The sequence below is a fragment of the Aricia agestis genome, chromosome 2 (genome assembly GCF_905147365.1).
Source record: "Aricia agestis chromosome 2, ilAriAges1.1, whole genome shotgun sequence".
NCBI classification, from domain to species: Eukaryota; Metazoa; Arthropoda; class Insecta; order Lepidoptera; family Lycaenidae; genus Aricia; species Aricia agestis.
This window is the reverse complement of record NC_056407.1, coordinates 5,950,613-5,970,875: the sequence shown is the minus strand read 5'-3', so window position 1 is coordinate 5,970,875 and position 20,263 is coordinate 5,950,613. Positions and strand designations below refer to the sequence as shown.

General features: G+C 33.4%; 1 protein-coding gene across 1 annotated transcript; it reads right to left on the bottom strand.

The window, feature by feature from the left end:
* Positions 1-137: 137 nt before the first annotated feature.
* LOC121736445 lies at positions 138-19,688 on the bottom strand. The gene is made up of 10 exons (XM_042127643.1): positions 19,632-19,688; positions 19,359-19,433; positions 18,957-19,041; positions 18,780-18,890; positions 18,308-18,354; positions 17,754-17,951; positions 15,286-15,341; positions 15,148-15,179; positions 830-917; positions 138-664 (listed from the first exon to the last, which is right to left on the bottom strand). The coding sequence occupies exons 1-10, from the start codon at positions 19,649-19,651 to the stop codon at positions 138-140; spliced, it is 1,239 nt and encodes a 412-aa protein (XP_041983577.1). The 5' UTR covers positions 19,652-19,688.
* Positions 19,689-20,263: the final 575 nt, after the last annotated feature.

Sequence of the window (20,263 nt, the reverse complement as noted above, 5' to 3'; positions counted from 1 at the left end):
TTTTTTCTAAGATGGTTAAGATTTTTAGAATTTTGTGAAATATTTTCACCTTTATTTGATCTGTTAAAAATAATAGCAATTAATTACCGGCAGTTATAAAATTTAAGACACCTCATACTATAACTCACAAAGTAGTCTTACGTGATGTTTGAAAGAATATGCAAGCTTTCAAAAGAAGGTAAATAAATCATATCTACGTCTTTTTGTACAGCATTTACAATATTATCTCTATCATATTTGGTAGTAATTATCTCTGTATTATTAAAGTGATTTTTCTCTTCTTTTAAGATTTTAAAGTTGTTTTTGGACATGTTATTTTGTCTGGCAATCTTTTGTTTATGATTACAAACCGAGTGCTTGTAATGCTTTTTATAAAACTTTCTGTGGTTATTTTTTCCAGATTTTTTGGGTCCGTATACAATAACTTCTTGTTCTTGAATTACAATACCATAACCGTCATCAGTACTATTACTTTGCCTGTTACTTCTTATATTTAAACGTTTATTTCCCTGATGTCTTTGTTTCATAGGACCAGATTGTGTTTTCTTTAAGGACCGTTTAATTCGCTCTAATTCCTGTTTATCATATTTTCTGATATTTATTTGAAGATTTTGTTTAACTCTTTTAATCTCCGCATCTGTTTCAATTAGTTTTTTATAAAAATCTGAAAATTATTAGTAGAAGTGATTCGTTAATACAAATAGAAATTATCTATTATGAGACATATTTAAAATATTAATTTCTTAGGAAAATATCGCAATTCATTTACAAGTAACTAGATATTATGTCAATCAATACGATTTTACTTAAAATATTATTCCGTAATTACCTCGAAGTTTTTCATTATCAGAATCCATAATTTCAGCGCCATTCATTATATTGGTTATGTCATCATAAGAAGACTGTTCGGATAAGTCCTAAAAGCATAATTAATAAAATAACGGAATGTTTATCAATAACATATTTTATTAAATAATTTAGTTTCATTTGCAATTTATAATTACCAGGTGCAAATAGCAGTTGGATGGAGCGTCTTATTACCAAAAGCTTGCAGAATTTGAATAAGCATAAAATATCTTTATTAACCTCCAAAACCGTAAAGAACAAAAACACCGCTTAAAAACAATTTACTCAGAAATAAAAGCTAGAAAGAAAATTAAGGCAGCCCATTAGGGGCATGTAATAATTCTGCACCTAGTGCCCACCTGCTCACTTTTAAATAACCCTGGACATATTTATAGTGAAGGGTTATACAATATGAACCCCTAGGACCTTAAGTTATAGCTACTTAAGACCCTAATATTAATAGAACATTCTGGCGTCGTTAAGAAGCCGTTTAATACTTAACGTTATTGTGTATTCTGAGCCATTTTAGAATGTCATAATTTTCTCCAATTCGTTTTTATGCATAAACTTGCAGGTGCGATCGCAGCCTGAAATGGGGAGGGGGGGGGGGGTCACTCACTTACACTAATATATATTTTTTTATCTGCGCCCTCGGGCGGTTCTGAATTGACAGCTGTCTCAGGTCGGACCATAAAGTTAATATACCATAGCTAGAAATTTCCTTTTATTAATTTGGCAACATTTTGAGATTTTTCAATTTGAGCTTAGATTTTGGGGTGGGTCATATCCCCTGTGACCCCCCCCCCCCTTCGGACCGCGCCTGTAAACTTGCTCTTTCTATGGTCTTCATGAAAAAGTGGAGAAAACTCGAGATTTTCCCGAAGGCCCTAAAAAGCTTTTGATCCTTTCCACCTAATTTACTGTAGTTATAGATGTACCAAACATTTCAATATTTAAATATTAAAATATCTTTCAAATGATATTAGACAAGAATTATATACCTACAGGCTACAATATCGCTTTTATTTTGTCCCATATTATTGTAGGTAAATACAAAGATACCCACTATTGATCATTTCTCACCACGAGTTGATATTCGTAACCTTGCCAAGACTTGCCTCACCTAACGAGGGAAATGCATTGTCATAGGTGTGTAACTGTAAAGGTTATTATGAAACCTCTTTTATCATGTACGAAATGAATAGGTACCTATTATTATCAAGGGACTCTTTATTGATATTAAACGATTTGAAGAAGTAACTTATTTACATTCTACTTTTTAGGGTTCCGTACCCAAAGGGTAAAAACGAGACCCTATTACTAACATTTCTATGTCTGTCCGTCCGTCTGTCCATCTGTATATTGTGTGTCTCCAGGCTGTAACTCAAGATCCGCTATAGCTAGACTTCTGAAATTTTGACAGATTGCGTATATCTGTTGCCATGCCGCTATAACAACAAATACTAAAACAAAATAAATTAAATATTTAAGGGGGGCTCCCAATTCCCATACTACATTAAACGTGATATTTTTGCATTTTTTTGCTCGATATCAATAACGGCAATACATAGGCACTTGAAATATTCACGAACGCTCAGTTTTATTTGTAATTTAATAATTTATAATATTTAAATAAATCAAATAATAATTACGGGGGGCTCCCATACAAAAAACACAATTTTTTGCCTATTTTTGCCCTATTGTGATATGGAACCCTTCGTGCGCGAGTCCAACTCGCACTTGGCAGATTTTTATCTTCATATAAAAATTCATAGTAATATTATGAATGAAAAAAATGCCCAGGTTTCTCTACTTGTCTGTCATTATTTCACGTTTCAGTGTCTGAATTTTTAGGAACGTTTAAAAAATTTGCAAAGACGAATTATAGCTTTTTTTTCTAAAATATGCTATACTAAATTAGGCACATAACTTTTTATGTAAATGTTTGCTCTTTTCACATTCAGACAAACCGTGCTATATCACAATTTTCAGGCCATAACCTATCAGGCTAAATAATATGAAAATACACATAAGGAACTGAACTTCAACACTTAACTGGAAGTCGACCGACAAATCTTTTCGAATAGATTTGATTAAAACAATATTTCGCTAAGAAAGTTCGAATAACGAGCACATATGGCGCTACGCTTACGCGCTAAGAAAGCGTACTACGATTGCGTATAATTTAATATGAAAACCACATAAATTACTAAACCCACAATAAATTATAAACGAATTGTAAATCGATACGACGATATTAAATTAAACAATTATTTAGTCCCGAAACTTGAGTCTTAAAATATATGAACATTCGGATATTACGACGCGTTAAGGGGGAGCACACTGTTTCGAATTCGAGACGACCTTGAAATAGCTTTAAAATATTTTTTAGAATTCAACTAATCAAACTTAGCATCTAATTACTACTATAACGATCCAAAAAAGGTGTCAGTTATGGTAGTAACTTATATTATAGTTTGCAATAAGTTACTGGTACCGTATGCAAACTTGATTCCATTTTCGCTGTTCAGTTATTAGCTCAATTATGAACACTTTATGTAGTTTAAAAATATATTATACTTAGCGTTACAACATTTTTGTAATAAACACATTATTAATTATACTAATGTTATATTAAACGGGTTAGTTTGTGAGTGCAGATCATGTTTAAAACTACGGAACGGATTTAAAATAAATTTTGTATGATAGTTTTGTAGACAATGGATCACAACACACTGTATACTACTTTTAATCCCCAATTAATATATCCGAGAGACTCTCTTACTATTCTATTTAAATATATTCTCGAAGCGACTTGGCCTTAAGTGAGTAGAAATTAAGCAATCGTTATTAACATGTGACGAAGAACGCGTCAGCTTCAATCACTCCCCCTCCCGTTCACATCAATAACGTTAGAGCGAGATAGCTGCTCTAATGCGACACCTAACAACTTTATTTGTGTAATTATTTAACACTGAGTTACAATCAAAATAAATATAATTTATCTTTAGGTTTACAGTTGGAAATAATATATCCTTTCAATTAAATTTTAACAACATGCACGTACTAACTTGTATAACACAAACTAAATAGTAGATAAATACACTTGCTAAATATATTTAAAAAAACACTGTTTGCATGTATAATATATTCCGTCCTTTAAATACAATAAATCGTTTTTATTGTGTTTGAAAGTAAATTTTATGCTACCATAATTAGTATTTACAACAAAATCTACATAAAACGACTTTATTCTATAAAATAAAACGCCTCTCATTTGGAAACACATGCGCCCCGCGACCAACTTTAGCAATAAAATTAAACCGATATATCCTGCAATGAAAAAACTTGAAAACTTTATGAATTTTCCTTGTAGGATATTTAATTAAGAAAAATCGAAAGCATTTATACAAATCTTATATCTTTAAACGAGCAATTCTTGTATAACTATATATAATTGGAATCTCGGAATTGGCTCCAACGATTTTCATGAAATTTTGTTTATAGGGGGTTTCGGGGGTGATAAATCGATTTAGCTAAGAATCATTTTTAGAAAATGTCATTTAATTCGTGTTTTATCGAATACCGAGCAAAGCTTGGTCAAATAGCTAGTACTCTTTATTAATTGTTTTTTCTGAACCGGATACGAATATTGCACGCGTGAAAGAGGCTAGCTGTAGCTGGTATTGGTCTATGGCCGATATTATCTCCATCCAAGATTGGACTTTATGGATAATGACAAAGCACTACATAATATTGTTATTCAAATACTGCATATAGAATAATTTATCTTTATTTTGAGATTGAGATTATGCACCTACTACAAAAAAAATGTGGAAAACTCTTAGGGTGGGTTGCACCAGAGGCGTGGTTATAGTTACAGGTTATGGTCAAACTTTATCCTTAACTTTAACCACAGAATTTGACAGATGAAATTTCTGGTCCGATGAGGCTTTAAATGAACGTGGGCGGGGGCGCTGCTGGTAAAGGGGAGCTGTCAAAATGGCGTTTTTGTATGATAGCAGCGTTAGTTCCCTTTTTCGCCACGGGCATTTAAAGCCTTGTCGAGCTATATGGTTATGTTTGAATATGGCATCAATTTTTTACTTAACCAAAGATTTCACATTTTGCATTGTAGTTATAGTTAAAGTTAAAGTAAGTTGGTGCAACCCACCCTTAGTATAATATTATATCCGCAAGTGTAAAAACTAGAAAAATATAATATAATCATTTTCCGAATAAACTCCGACACGGGAAATTGGGGAAGGCTTAGTGTTTTTCAATCATAAATTATTAATTTATAATGAATCGTTTAAGAGCGTTGTTACCAAACCACCTGCTTCAGGCTTCTAGTTGATACTCAATATTAGGGCTGTTCACAACGTTGGCTTAGCTTACACAATAGTTTATTTTAAAATTTCGACTCAAACTATTCACAACTACCTATATTATTATTTTCCTTTTCACATCATTGCAAAACAACAAAGACTAACAAGACTAACTTACACATGACTCTATCATAATATTAGGTCCTGTTTGACGAGTTCCTCTGTCACTTCATTGCAGACTGACAAAACTATCCATTTACAGAAAATTTATCATAGTCATAGTCATAATATACACATAGTCATAATTTTCTATTAGTCGCAATAAAAACGAGAGTGCATCATCATTCATCAGTGCAATGACTAATGACGCTAGCCGTGCTCATTTCATGATTTACACAGTACCTACCTATTTTGCTTTCAATGTAGTATTAGTAGATAATAAATAAATACGTGCCTATATTATGTACGTGAATATTATATACGTGCCTATATTATGTTCCACGAGAATACTTTGGTGTGTTCAGAGTTCAGACGTATCTTTGACCTGACGGTTCCAACTCAAAAAATGTAATTAGCCTTGCAACGGACGGTACGAATACTGAGTTAATTTTGCCATATCACTGATGTTTTAACATTCTATGGTTTTAACGCATTTGCGTTAAAACCATGTGTATTTACACTATACTTACTCTATAATATCGGCATTCGCACCCCCGGTACGGGCCGAGTTACGTCGAGAGAACTAATTGCTTCAACTAACTAACGCGGTAAATAACTCGATATGCGTAATTGTAACGTTTAAATTACTAGACGACGCGAAACGTGGCGTTTGCCACACGTAAAGAAAAGGCCCCTGTTAAATTTGGGCCATGCTGGATAACTGGTACAATCAACGATCATTGACAAAGGTATACGTTCGTAAGTGCATGTATTGGTCGGTGATCCATCACACAGCACAAAGAAGCCGCATCAGACGAATTTTACAATCAGGGACTTATTAACACTAGCGATCTACCGTCTACTAGTTCGCGTTTTTCAGGCTTCAAAACGCACTGCGTCCTCACATTTCATATTATAATGTACGTTTACTCGGAAAACGGGATAAAATAACTTACTAAGGCGGCAGAAAGATGCACATTAAATTGACAGACTTGTTGCTCGCTGTATTGAGATATTTTAAACATTTATTGAAATTATGTATCGCAACGTTGCAATATGACTTCAGTTTTGGCCCAAAAGTGAATAAATTATTTCATACAACTTCAATAAAATATATTTTTAACAATATCTTGTATTACATTTGAATACCAGTTGTAACGAGTAAATACCGCAGTGGAGTCATTACGCTCGTATCAGCAGGAGCCAGGACGACTTTTTCTAATACATTTTTAATATTCACAAAACGGTAGCACTAAAAAGAATACTTTACGACTATCAACAGGTATATTTGTCTACAATATTTTGTCTGGAGCGTCCGAAAATGTAGTTTTTTTTATTCCTTCGTAATGTTGTAGTGCAAGAGGCGGAGATGTTTTTAAGTTTGCATAATGTACTTAAAATAAAAGTGTGTTTTTTTAAATGATATAAATGATAAGATTTTATACTTAAAAAGAATGGAAAGGTTTGTTTATTTTATACCGTCACATATTTAGTATTCGTCTTTCAAAATAAAAAGACATTAAAAAAGTTATAGATTGCTTACTGAAATTATCTGATTAAAAAAAAGTTATTGAAACTAAAAGAAAGAACCATGCGAGTACCTTTTAGAACTTACTGACTTGGAAAGAGAATGGTTATTTAAATTAAACCGGCCAAGTGCGTGTCGGGCCACGCGCAATAATTATTCCGTAATTCGTAGTACCGCTAGTTTTAAATAAATTTTGTACAGTCAATGAATATACATTTATAACGTGTTTTACACTACTAACAACATCATCTCAGTTACGTTCAAAGGAATTTGAACGAAAAGTTCCTTTATACTTCACCGAATATATTTTTTTTAGTTGATCGACTATTACTCAATAACTAATGAAGTCTTCTTAGCCGTGATAATTTTCCTTTTAAATTCAGCATATTTCCTACTCTCGTGATTTTTTTCAGATTTCCAGAAGCAACCGTTTAGCTGTTAGAAAGGGGGGACACTGGACTCTGACAATTTTTCCGCTTTGAAACTTCATATTTCACAAATGGATCCCTAAATCAGAAAATGATATATTATGAATACTCATAATATATTTTTTTTTATATCTATCCAACGACACCCCACAATGTGTGGTGGACGCGAGAAAAAATCATCCCCACTTGATGTGTAGGGGAGGTACCATAAAAAAAAATATTTTTTTTAACATAATATATACTATTTTGTCGGCATCATAAATATCTGCATTTATGCCGAATTCGAGCTTTGTAGGCTAGTCTCTGAGTAAAACCGCGGATAGACAGACGGACGGACAGACCGAAACTATAAGGGTTCCTTGTTGACTACGAAACCCTAAAAAGAAATAGGTACGAGTACCTACACTGAAAAATAGAATGTTGATGATATAAGATACAAAGTATATTTAAAAAATGTATAATTATTATTATTATTGCTATCGAAAACAAATTATGCCATTATTATAATATGTGATACAAAAACACAAATATATGAATTAAAAAATAATAATTTTGTCTTGTAATATTCTAAATTCGTATTCATGGACTAGTTGTTTGTTTTTTGTAAGTGTAATAATTAATTTATGTTATTGTTCTAATGAGTTACAATTTCTTTAAAATGCTTCTTCGGAATAAGTAAGGGTAGTATAGTATAATATATATTATTGTAAAAGCTAAGGTTCATTAGGATACATAAAAATATGACGTAACAGTCCATTAGGGTCTCGATAACAAATCCGATAGGGGAACACAACAAGACTGCCGCATAAAATGCACCAGCTCTTAGAGCATAATGAAAGATTGTCCTGTTGTGCCCCGTCTGAGGTCTGCGATGAATGGACTAACATTTTTTTATACTCCGCCAACCCTTTTGTGTATACTGTATTGTAATGACAGTCTAGAGTTTTTAAAATATAAGAAATCACGAAAACAACAAACGACTCCAACTCACGTTTATGTGTCTCATACATGAGCAAATTGAATGAGAGGAGTGAATATTGTTTTATATTTATAATGTATTTTTTTACGAAGAGATGTTGTATTTTATATTATTTATTGAGTTTGACATATATCTAATATTTTGTTTTTACTGTAGACGCTGATATTACCCATAATCTATATCACGGTAAAGACAAGCCAATTCTAATTAAGGCACCCGCCAAGCCAAAATTAAATAAAAAGTAGGCAAATTATGAATTTTGTACAACAAAGTCTTATAACTATGACTCCCGTGGCTTGTAATCTTCATACCAAGTACTTGAATAAAAAACCACTCAGTGATGGAACTGCGAAATCATTTCAGTTGGCCATTAACAGCATTTCACAGCTGCAGTTTACGCCACAAAAAGGAATAATAAAAAAATCACCCGCCTTTTTTCCAAACTAAAGGATAACTAAAAATGTCTGTGTGTTCGTAAAAAGGCAAGTATTTTTCTCATTTGTTGATGCGCATTTTTAATCTGAAATCGCCCGCGGGCTCTCATTGTGCTGGACCGCTCTTTGTTGTAGCAAACCATAAGACAAAAAAACCCACAATATATCCCATATTGTGGGTTTTTTTGTCTTACGGGATGGGATTACACGGATAGATGGCATGGCTTTGATTACACCGTAAACGTCGATATCCGTCACGGGTACAAGAAAACTTTTCCTGCTTTCCCGGATACACAATATCTGTCAACAGTGTACAGTCCATACAATAATTTACAATATAACATTACAGTAGGAACCACTGATCTCCATTATACAAGTACGCTGGATCTATGATACCCACTTTTTTTTGTGTCATTTGAAGCGGAATAAGCGCCCCCATTATTAGAACAGAGAACTAAATTTGACGTTACCATTGGTAACCATGTATTTATTTTAATTCTCTATGGCTTAATCGTTCGAATTGTTTTCGTGTTTTTAAAGTGTTTTAAAAGGTTTTACGCGATTAAGTAATATATATATATATATATATATATATATATATATATATAAGTGGCGGTAGTTCATAGTTAAACTATGAAAGGGTGTATGTTATGTAAAACACGGTACAAAAAGGGATGTGGGGTTACATTTCACAAGTAAGTGATTTTAACAGCTCATTTCTACGATATTTTAAACTTTTATTGATAATATAGACACTTATAAATGTGGCACTAATCTTATTATACCGTATTCACCACATATTTACCTTTGTTTTACCGATTTTTGATAAACAATAAAATTCAATAGTGCTGGAGTTTTCTGTCGATAAAACTTATCGATATCTATAATAATTGTATTGAAATCTCCGATAACCGATTTTTATTATCAAATACATATTATGCTCTTAAAATAATTGACAGGTTTTCGTCTGACGAAGGAAGACTGGAATTATGATTGAAAAAAATTAAAAAGCCTGGTTGGCGTCCGAAAATTGCTACTACCGCTTGCCGTTACTATTTGAAGTGTACAAACGTTCTCTGTGAAAATACAAGGCGCAAAACTACCATCTGATCGTGATTATGTTTGGAAAATTTATTTCAGCGTCTACTCTTTCTTGACAGACTGTAACTGTGTAACGGTAACTAATAAAATATAATGTTAAAGTATCCCACATATATTTTTATTATTTATAAATACCTTACCTACTCCACCCCAATAAAAATGTATTCTAACGTTCCATATTTATTTATGGATCGCATTATCCAATTAGTTAATTTCCCTCGCACTTCTGCAATCAGCGCCAAAATGGCGAAAATCAAATGAGATAAAGTAAATCGATAAAAATTGGCTTGCTAGATCCATAAATAAATAAGGAACTTTTATATTATTACTAGACTTTCCGCGCGGCTTCTCCCACGTAAATATCTAATTACACAGACAAATTGGTCCACAAAAAATAGCCTATATAATCCTTCACGTTATACATTCCCCCGCTTTTTCCACATTTTCCTCTATTTCTTAGCTCCTATTAGTCTCAGCGTGATAAAATATATAATATAGGCTGTCTAACACTGAAATAATTGTTCAAATTGGACCAGCAGTTCCTGATATTAGAGCGTTCAAACAAACAAACTTTTCCGCTATATGATGAGATTAGTTAGGGTCCAATCACACAGAACACTTATTCAGCTTTGTTCAGCTTTAATAGGATACACTGTAGCACTACTTTGATAATATTAGAAATGAAATTAGAAAATACAATACAACAAAGTTTTCGTTAGAAGCTTATGTTCTATCTTCAGTTTTGTTTTTAGTTTTTCGTAGTGCTAACTGGTAAAAATAAATGGATTATAGATAGGTACTGCTACTTCACGTTATCCACGTATGAAATCGTTGTTAATTTATTACGCCTATCTAAATTACGGAGAGGAAGTCTGTAATCTTTAATACAAATATGTAGCGTTTGTATTATTCAATTTAATATTTTTGTCCTAATGGTCGACATTATCTGAATCTGGAAACATTTCATCGATAATAGAAAAGAGTACAGAGTGTACATCACTAGTATTAGTTCCAAATACTCCCACTACTGCTATCAGCGCCAATATGGCGACATGATGGCGACTTTCAAACGTCATTTTTACGTCAAATTTAGTTCCTATCCCTAATAATGGGGGAGCTGATTCCGCTTCAAATAGGCACAAAAAATAGCTGTCATTTCAAAGGGTATCATCAGTCCAGCGTACTTGTATAATGGAGGTCAGTGGTAGGAACTCAATTTACCGGTCTATTTGATGCTGTTTACCTAGCTAGGGAAGATTTATATGTATAAGGAGGAAACTTATACGAAGATCGCCGGGGTCATCTAGTCTAGTATAAAATTTGCAGTCAAAACCCTATTATAGAAAAACAATACAGCATGAAAGAGGTGTATAAAATGACAGGAGAAAAAGAGTTGTCCGTAGTCTGTATCCCGCGCCGGGCCCACAAATCACGGAAGGCTGCCAGGGATATAATACTGCCTTAAGACCGGAAGATGATTTGTGTCGCGTCTTACACTCTACAGGGTGTTTAGACACACAGACTAACTGTACCTACGGCAGCCCCTAAACCTACAATAATATTAAACAATATTTTATTGTACAATTTATTTGACAGATTCAAAGGCGCGGCATGTCCAATATTAACGGTCAATAATATCGCACAATACGTGATATTGCACAATAAAATTGATCGTTTAGGTGCCCGAAAGCCTATGATTATGAAACAAAAAATGCAATGTGTAATCATTGCATCTTCTAGTAATTTTATAAAAGAAGGTGAAAAAAGTTGTGCATGGTACTTTATTCTCTGGCCATTGTCCTTCAAAATAAAAATGAAATTATGGTAATCGAAATAGAAACTTAGCATTTATGTGTACAAGTGATTATTCAGTTCTTAATTTTGAAAATAATATTCTTCTAACGCTTTCAAAAGTCTACACCTATAAAATGTAAACCTAAAAATCAAGAAACAGAAAAATCTTTCCAGCGATATTCTTATCGCTGTTATTTCTATCCAAAAATAACAGAAACATATTTGTAGAAACACCCTGTATGCAGAGCGTATCCGCCAATTGACTTCCATTACACCTTTGAACGTATATTAATATTTATTGTTTCGAGGGTAGAAAATAATTCGCATCCTATTAAAACAACATTCCTTAACACTATCGCCTTAAGGTTCAATGTAGCAAACTGGATATCGCGTACTCAACTACCACTTAAAAGCTTAGAAAAAGCTTATAAACATGTTTTATTAATATTTGTGGTTTACTGGGGTCGACTATTTATAGGCCGTGTCTTATTGGAATCTATTCCTGCATCCTACTAATATTATAAAGGCGAAAGTTTGTTTGGATGTGTGGATGTATGGATGTATGGATGTTTGTTACTCTTTCACGCAAAAACTACTCAACGGATTTTAATGAAACTTGACCATAATATAGCTTATACATCAGAATAACACATAGGCTACAATTTTAACCGACAAACGCAAATTACCTTCATCTTAATTATCATTACTACCATAAACCGTTATAGAACCATGTGTCGTCCCGTTTTGACCCTGTTATTGGTACTTTTCATAGTATTTTATGATATTTCACTTAAACCGCGGGGCACAGCTAGTCTTTACATATTTTGATATACAGTTATGATTATTAAAAATATAATATGATCTCGTATGATCTAGATTCTAGTTCAATTCTATCAATACTAATATTATAAATGCGAAAGTGTGTCTGTCTTCTCGTCACGCCCAAACCACTGAGCCGATTTCGCTAAAATTTGGTATGGAGATACTTTGAGTCTCGGGAAAGGACATAGGATACTTTTAATCCCGGAAAAATGTACGGTTCCCGCGAGATATACAAATTTTGGCGCAACGGAGTTGCGGGCGTCATCTAATCTATATATATAAAATTCAAAGGTGACTGACTGATTGACATAGTGATCTATCAACGCACAGCCCAAACCATCGGATCGGGCTGAAATTTGGCATGCAGGTAGATGTTATGACGTAGGCATCCGCTAAGAAGGGATTTTGATAAATTCCACCTCCAAGGGGTTAAAATAGCGGATGAAAGTTTGTAATTTGTATATAATAATACTTCTTAACGCGAGCGAAGCCGCGGGCAAAAGCTCGTAGTCCATAAATCTTAATACTAACTATACTTCGTTTGGTTTAATACCTTTTAATCGAATCACCTTTTTGTAAAATAAAATTCTAACTTGAACACTTTTCTGTGGCCAGCAAATCTTTGGTGGGCAACAATACTCGGGCAACAAATATTCGTTTACGAGTCCTGCCTCCGTAATTTAGCCGCCTAATACATCAGCGTAGCGGCGAGGAGGGAGGGACGGAGAGAACAATACCGCGGGATAAAGAGAAAAAAATAATAGGTTATGCGACTGTCGTCTGGGAACCGCGCGTACACTCGCGAACACAACTTTTTACACGACTGCCAGGAGGGTTATGTGTTTAGCGCGTATCTTGTATGTTTGTAATATAAGAACACGACGAAGAATATTCTTTATTGAAATTCAATAAATGACGAAAAAAGTGAAAACTTCTTCAGCTGCGTCGTATTCTTTTTGGGATTAGTAAAAAATTTAAAACCCGCGTCACAACACGCTACCTGATCTAAAATTCGTATAACGAAGGTTGAGAAGATCGACATGCGACCTAGGACAGGAAGTAATATCAACTCCTTTTTCACCGCACGACAAAAATGTGTACTCCTGAGCTACTGTTTCATTTACACGTCTGAATAGAAACTATAGGTTTTTAGATATTTTATATAAAAAAAAACAATATCCCTAGACTATGTTGAGGAGTGTATTTTATCAAGGTACCAGTTAATATAAAAATATGTGTAAATAAGAATTTATAAAATATTTTAAAATTATACTTTTGTCAGTGACCGTACGCAAAGCTCGATTTCGAGTGCTCTCCAACAGAAGGGACGGAATGAACATACCATTGAAACTCGAATGTATTTCATTTAAAATTCAAACGATATCTATAATTTAATAAATTTACGACACAACATTAAATAAGTAACCTTTTGGAAAGGGCTAATTAGTATCCCTTTTCAACAACGAATAATGATGAAAGATTTACCTGTCTTTGTCTGGTACATTGGAAGACCTCGAACAATTTCGTCATATGCTACATAATATTTTTTTCATATAATATTGCAATAGTTTAACAGCGTGCAACGATATTCATTGCTTTCATAAAAAGCGATGTCTTAGATGCCTTTACTTAGAAACAAGTAGTAAATAAAATTATTATATTCAGTACGAGCACATTTTGCATTAACCCAACTGTGAAGTAACTGCACGATTTCCCAAAGTTTTGAGAGCTCTCATAGGTTTCACATTCCTTCGATACGTTGTCACTTGTGAGTAATCGTAGCTGTCTACAAGAACTTTTACCACATGATCCACAAATGAGCATACTATATCTATATAATAGAATCTAATACTATTTAATATTTATATTTATATTATATTTTAATATACAAGGTGTAACAAAACTAAGTGATAATACTTTAGGGTGTGTATGGGTTCCCTGTATAGAGTTCACTGTGAAAATAGCAGCGCTGAAAGACTGTAAAATTTTTGAGATTTGTATAGACAAACTTCTCAGTGCGACGAGTTTTCTCATACAAAATTTTAAAAAAGTTGCTCTTTCAGCGCTGCTACTTTTACAGTGAACTCTATATGGGGGACCCATAGTCACCGGAAAGTATTTTCACTTAGTTTTTTACATCCTGTGTAAAAGAATAGCTATATAATAGAATATTTACAAGATAATAAACACTCGACATGAAGTCACTCCTAACTCGACTGAAAATCTACTCAATTTATTCAGGTTCGCTCGAACCAATGGTAGTGGTCGGGGGCGTTTGATTGATAAAAATAAGTCCCCGAACACTGAATCAAAGGGTTTACGTCTTAGTGACAAAATAACATATCTTGTTTAGTCGGAAATCTATCGGGGGCGATGTTTCAGGTCGGCGCGTGACATGCCGGGAAATATTTCTCCCCAGACGTTCGACTGTCATAAAAACCAATATGGCCGCCCAATGATTTATATTCTTCCGGTTTTTGTAGCTGTTGCAATGATGATGTTATTATATAAATTGTATGAAAGTACTATAATAAAATAGTAACCACTTTACTAATAAAATATTTGCAAGGATTAGTTTTTAAATGTTGCCGTACATATTTTGTCTGTGAAATAATACCTAATTATTTTTTCCAACGCACTTGATAATGACAGCAGCATAGAGTAGCTTATCCACTATACAAATGATAAAACTAAGAAAAATAAAAAGAAATTGAAAAAAAATACTTACCGACGTGTAACCAAATTCATTTTTATCCGTAGCTGAAATAAAGTGGAAAAATGTATTAATAAAAATGTGCTTCAAAATCTATTAATTATATTATGCTATAATCGTAGAATTACTATGTATTATGTGTTTGATCCATACCTGCAGAATAAATGGGAAATTGATAGCCATCATCTAAGATTTTTCTTCTGTATCTCCTGCAATCCAAGATATTGTTATTTATCAGGCTTTCTTATTTTACTTATGATTTCTTAAGAGGATACACTAGGGACTAGAGAAATGAAAAAAAAGTACGTGTAATATCTATAGCTGTCTCCCTTACCTCAAGCCTATACCGCAGAACGCGATAGAGACAACTGCAGAAAATCCAGAAAATCAACGATTCGTTGTCCCCTGATTCCTTCTCCAAAACTTAACTGATTTAAGTACTTTTTGCATCAAAGATTAAAGAAAGGCTTGAGCTGTGTTCCTATGTTTTATTTTTTTGTATAATCTAGACAAGTCTGTTTTCTGGATGCTTAAACACAGGGGAAAATCTGGCCCATTTTTTTGGGTTTTTGAACGTTCATATCTTATTTAATAATAAAATTATGAAAAAAAGAAAACATAGGGACATTGTATTAGTGGCCGTAGATATTCAGGAAAAAAATTATAACTCTACTAGCATTATCCAGGGAGGAAACAGGGGACAACGTTTGTATGGAAAAAAGGGCGGTGTGGACTCCTCTTAAACGTTACACTGCGATGTTTAAGAAATCTTAAGTAAATCTGTAATAATGACAGTCACTATTTCTATATAAAACTATAATTATACTCGTTCGCAATTAGTTTTAAATTTAATAAGGTGAAAATGAATTTACATTAGTCTGTGTGTTACCTATTTACGATTAAGCTGCTGTGCCGATTTAGATGGGATTCGGTACGGAGGTTCGGAGAAAAATCATTGCGGTGCGAAGTTGCGACTTGCGGGTAATGTCAGTTTCATCATTCATACTTAATATTATAAATTCAATTCAAATCATTTATTCACAGAATGCTGTACATTTACAACGGTGTTATCTTATTTATGTGATGCTTTCATTCTACCATTAAAATGGTGTGTGAAACTTATTAATTATACATTAATTTTATTTTATCAGCATCAATTCAGTTATCTTTTAAATTAGAATATTATTACTTATAAGTCAATAATAACATAATAAATAATTCGTTAAATAAAATAAAAAATAATCAATACGAAATATAAAATCTATCAATATCTATATCTATATCTATACTTATAATAAAATCGTAGAGGTAAAATTTTTGTACATTGAAAATAAGCTTGAAAAAACAAGTCAGGGGCATATTAGAAGAGTAGTAGAATACATTTTAACTGTTTTTTAAATTTTGGTTTCTCTGTCTGTTTGTCTGTTTGTACAGGCTAATCTCTGAATCCGCTCGACTGATTTCAGTGAAATTTGGCATGATGATATCTTACATCCCTGGTCAACATCTCAGATACTTTTTTTTAACCGACTTTCAAAAAAGGAGGAGTTAATGTTTACTTTGCTGTTTGTGGTCAGATTTTCAAAATTCTTTTTTTGTTGTATAGATTGCCCAAATTTGATACCATGTTTACAATAAAATCGGCCAAGTGCGAGTCGGACTTGCGCACGAAGGGTTCCGTACCGTTATACAGAAAAAAATAGGCCAAAAGTTGTGTTTTTGTATGGGAGCCCCCCTTAAATTTTAATTATATTCTAATTTTATTATTAATTATTACAGTCCAAATATAATTAAGGATTCTGTGAAAATTTCAAGCGCCTGCCTGTTGTCATTATTGATATCGAGCAAAAAAGCCCAAAAAAATCATGTTTTTGTATGGGAGCACCCCTTAAATATTGATTTTATTTTGTTTTCAGTGTTTGTTGTTATAGCGGAAACAGATATACACAATCTGAAGAAAAATCGGAATTCTAGCTATAACGGTTCTTGAGATACAGCCTGGAGACAGACAGACGGACAGACAACGAAGTCTTAGTAATAGTTTCCCGTTTTTACCCTTTGGGCACGGAACCCTAAAAACAGTGACTTGATAAGTAATGGAATTGAAGAAACTCCTCGAAATTTACAACGATAACAACCAAAATGATTACCAATTCTAACAAAGGTCGATCTTTAAAACTTTTCCTAATATTCGTAAACGATTATCCAAACACTGGATGGATATTGACCACTGCGTATCTCAATTCGTTACCGGCCATGGACATTTTAAAGTCAAACTTTACGGATCTAAATTACTAGCATCGGTCGAGCACATAGGTAGAAATGGTAGAATATGTACGACCGAAGGCAGTATGTTTGAATAAACCTCTCATCATGTTCTCTGGCAGAGTTTTTTCTGCCAAGACGAAAGAACTACAATCATCTACAATGCTAGACAACCTACAGTGTAAATCTGATGTCGCATACGATATCCAAATAAAATAGTCGTAGATGGGTGTTCAATTTTCTAAATCTCGATTTTAATAACATACATTCACGCGGACGAAGTTGCGGGCGCCATATATATATATATATATATATATATATATATATATGGCGTCATCTAGTCATTTATAACTTACCTTCCTCCAAAGATGTCGTAATCATCGCTCTGCCTCTTCCCTTTGGCACTATGCACCTTCACGCTATCGTCTCCTGTCATGTCACTAGTCGATGACATCACTTTGAACACCAGCAGCAGACCAGCCACTATAGTCACCAGGAAGATGAGGGCAAAACACCCGGCACAAGCGTATTCTGAGCCGAGAAGCTTCTTTAATCTGAAAAAATTTTTCTTATTATCTAGAGTCCAGCAAGGCAGTTAATTTATTCCTATATAATTTCTATAATAATAACAAAATTAGGATGGGTGTGATGATTTAATTATGACGATACAAAGATAGGTAGAATCCTGAATTTTCATTTAAAAACCTTGCAGAGTTATTTTACTACGCGTAACTTTTTGCGCGCATAGAATAATTCCACAGGTAGACAGGGACAGTAAGAAAATGTAGTTCTCCATAGTCATTAGTCAAAGCTAATCTGAGCTTCAAATTTGAAAATGATATAAGTAAATTATACTGATCGATTGATTGAGTGATTGATTGATTGCTTGATTTTGCAAAAAAAAACTTACGCACAAGATACACGTGAAGGCGACTCTTTGAGTTTATCTTGTCGATCCTGCAACATTTATACGGTACTTAAAGTAATCTTAATTTGATTATTGCCTTTATTTTTTATTACTTTGTAAATTTTACATAAATTACATTTATTTATATTATACAATACTAAAAAAAATGCGTTAAAATTGTTTAAATATCGTAATAATGTTAATTTTGAACATTCAACTATTAACAGTAACGATTAGAATAAAATAAATAAGAATAATAATTAAGTGATACGTAAGTTTTAAAAAGGCCAGCCATTTTTAGTTTCTCCCTCGTAAGTCTGAAATTACTCAAAATTGCCAATTTTTTTTTTATTAATATCCACAGTAATACTATATTGCTTATAATATTATGTATGTTCCGTAAATATTAATTTTTTAAATTCAAGAATATCGGGGGGGTCACCCAAATCGTCGTGATCTTAGTATAGATACCTACCTCAAAAACATCTTGACGCCCATAGTCAAATCTTTCCTTATCCTGAACTGCAGTGCTCGACTTTCGTTTCGGCTGTTGAAATCTCTCTGTACTGCTAGATTCATAGAGATCCTAAAACAAGAAACTTAATTTTTTATCATAAATGCTCCTGGCCCGTTTTCATTAAAAAAAACTCACCTGAGCAATTTTGGATCTGGATTCGGAATATTTCTTCTTCTTCTCTTTTTGCTTCTGTTTCAGAAGCCTAATTTTTTCAGGATCGCTGAAAAATTATTCAATAATGGGACGAGGTTGACAAAGAGAACAAAAGTAAAAAAAAATACGTGTGGCTCTCGGGGACTGCGCGGTAAAGCTATTATCAATATTGCATAACATTTTTATCAACTTATGCAATTATAGTAATTATCGGCATGGTGCCGAAGTCCGACAACGCGCAGCACCGCTGTGCCGCGTGCGGAGGGGGTGTAAGGTTTCTTTCGTTACGGAACTTTTTGATTCGGTCGCCGCGCTTAAATCTCGCGATAAAAGCTATGCCATATCTTAAAACTGCGTGCGTTTAGTAATTAAAGTGGAACTTACAGATCTTTCTGCTCCATCATTTTGAACACCTTCAGTTTCGGACACTGTGTGACTTTGTTAGACTTTCCGTTATCACTGCAACTTATATAAAACAATAATATGATTTAGTTGACCTCTAATTTATATATTTTGTTAACAAAAACGTTCTGCAACGAAACAAAAGTATATCTTAAAATATGATACTTTTCTGAACTCTATTTAAAAATTATTGTTCAGAAATATAGGGATGGTTCTCAATTAGGTATACGTATTTTAAATATTTGTTTTACTAACCTGTCACGACTCAATCCCATAATCTATTACAAAAATAAATCATTTCTTAAAATCTTGCGGAAAACGCAAAGAGTAGATCAAAACGTTTCTTTCATTAACTGTCATAATTGAAAGATTATTATTTTTAATTTAAAAAAATATACAGCTATTGACTTCCTTTTTGCTCCTACCTAACTAATCGACATAATTTACTTTCAACACAATATTGTACACCGAAAGTACTCAGAGCCGGGACACAAAAACACGATACGACGTCGCGTCGTAGAAACTCACGATGAATTTCTACGTGAATTTCTACGACGCGACGTCGTGCCGTAGTTTTTTATGATGCTCGTCGTGGATTCCCACGACACGACGTCGCGTCGTGTAAAGACGCCGCGTCGTGGTACGACACGACGTCGTATCGTGTTTTTGTGTCCCGGCCCTAAAGCATTATAATTTTAAGGTAGCCCCTTTAAGATGGTTTTTAAGGTGGGTAAATACCGTGAAAGTGCCGGCCATATTACTTCAGCATAAGCACGTCTAAGTTACTGAAATTAATCGTTTATAACATGTTTATAACCGACATACAAGAAAATGCATGTCGATAAAGAATAATATCATATCAGCCAGCATGTGGTTCTGTATAGTAT

Excerpts from the sequence above, each read along its gene's own strand:
- LOC121736445 (XM_042127643.1), bottom strand. The coding sequence starts at position 19,651 with ATGGGATTGAGTCGTGACAG. Across the intron at positions 18,355-18,779 it reads GGCGTCAAGATGTTTTTGAG|GATCGACAAGATAAACTCAA; the intron begins GTAGGTATCTAT and ends TAAATGTTGCAG. Across the intron at positions 918-15,147 it reads ATGAATTTGGTTACACGTCG|GACTTATCCGAACAGTCTTC; the intron begins GTAAGTATTTTT and ends TTATGCTTTTAG.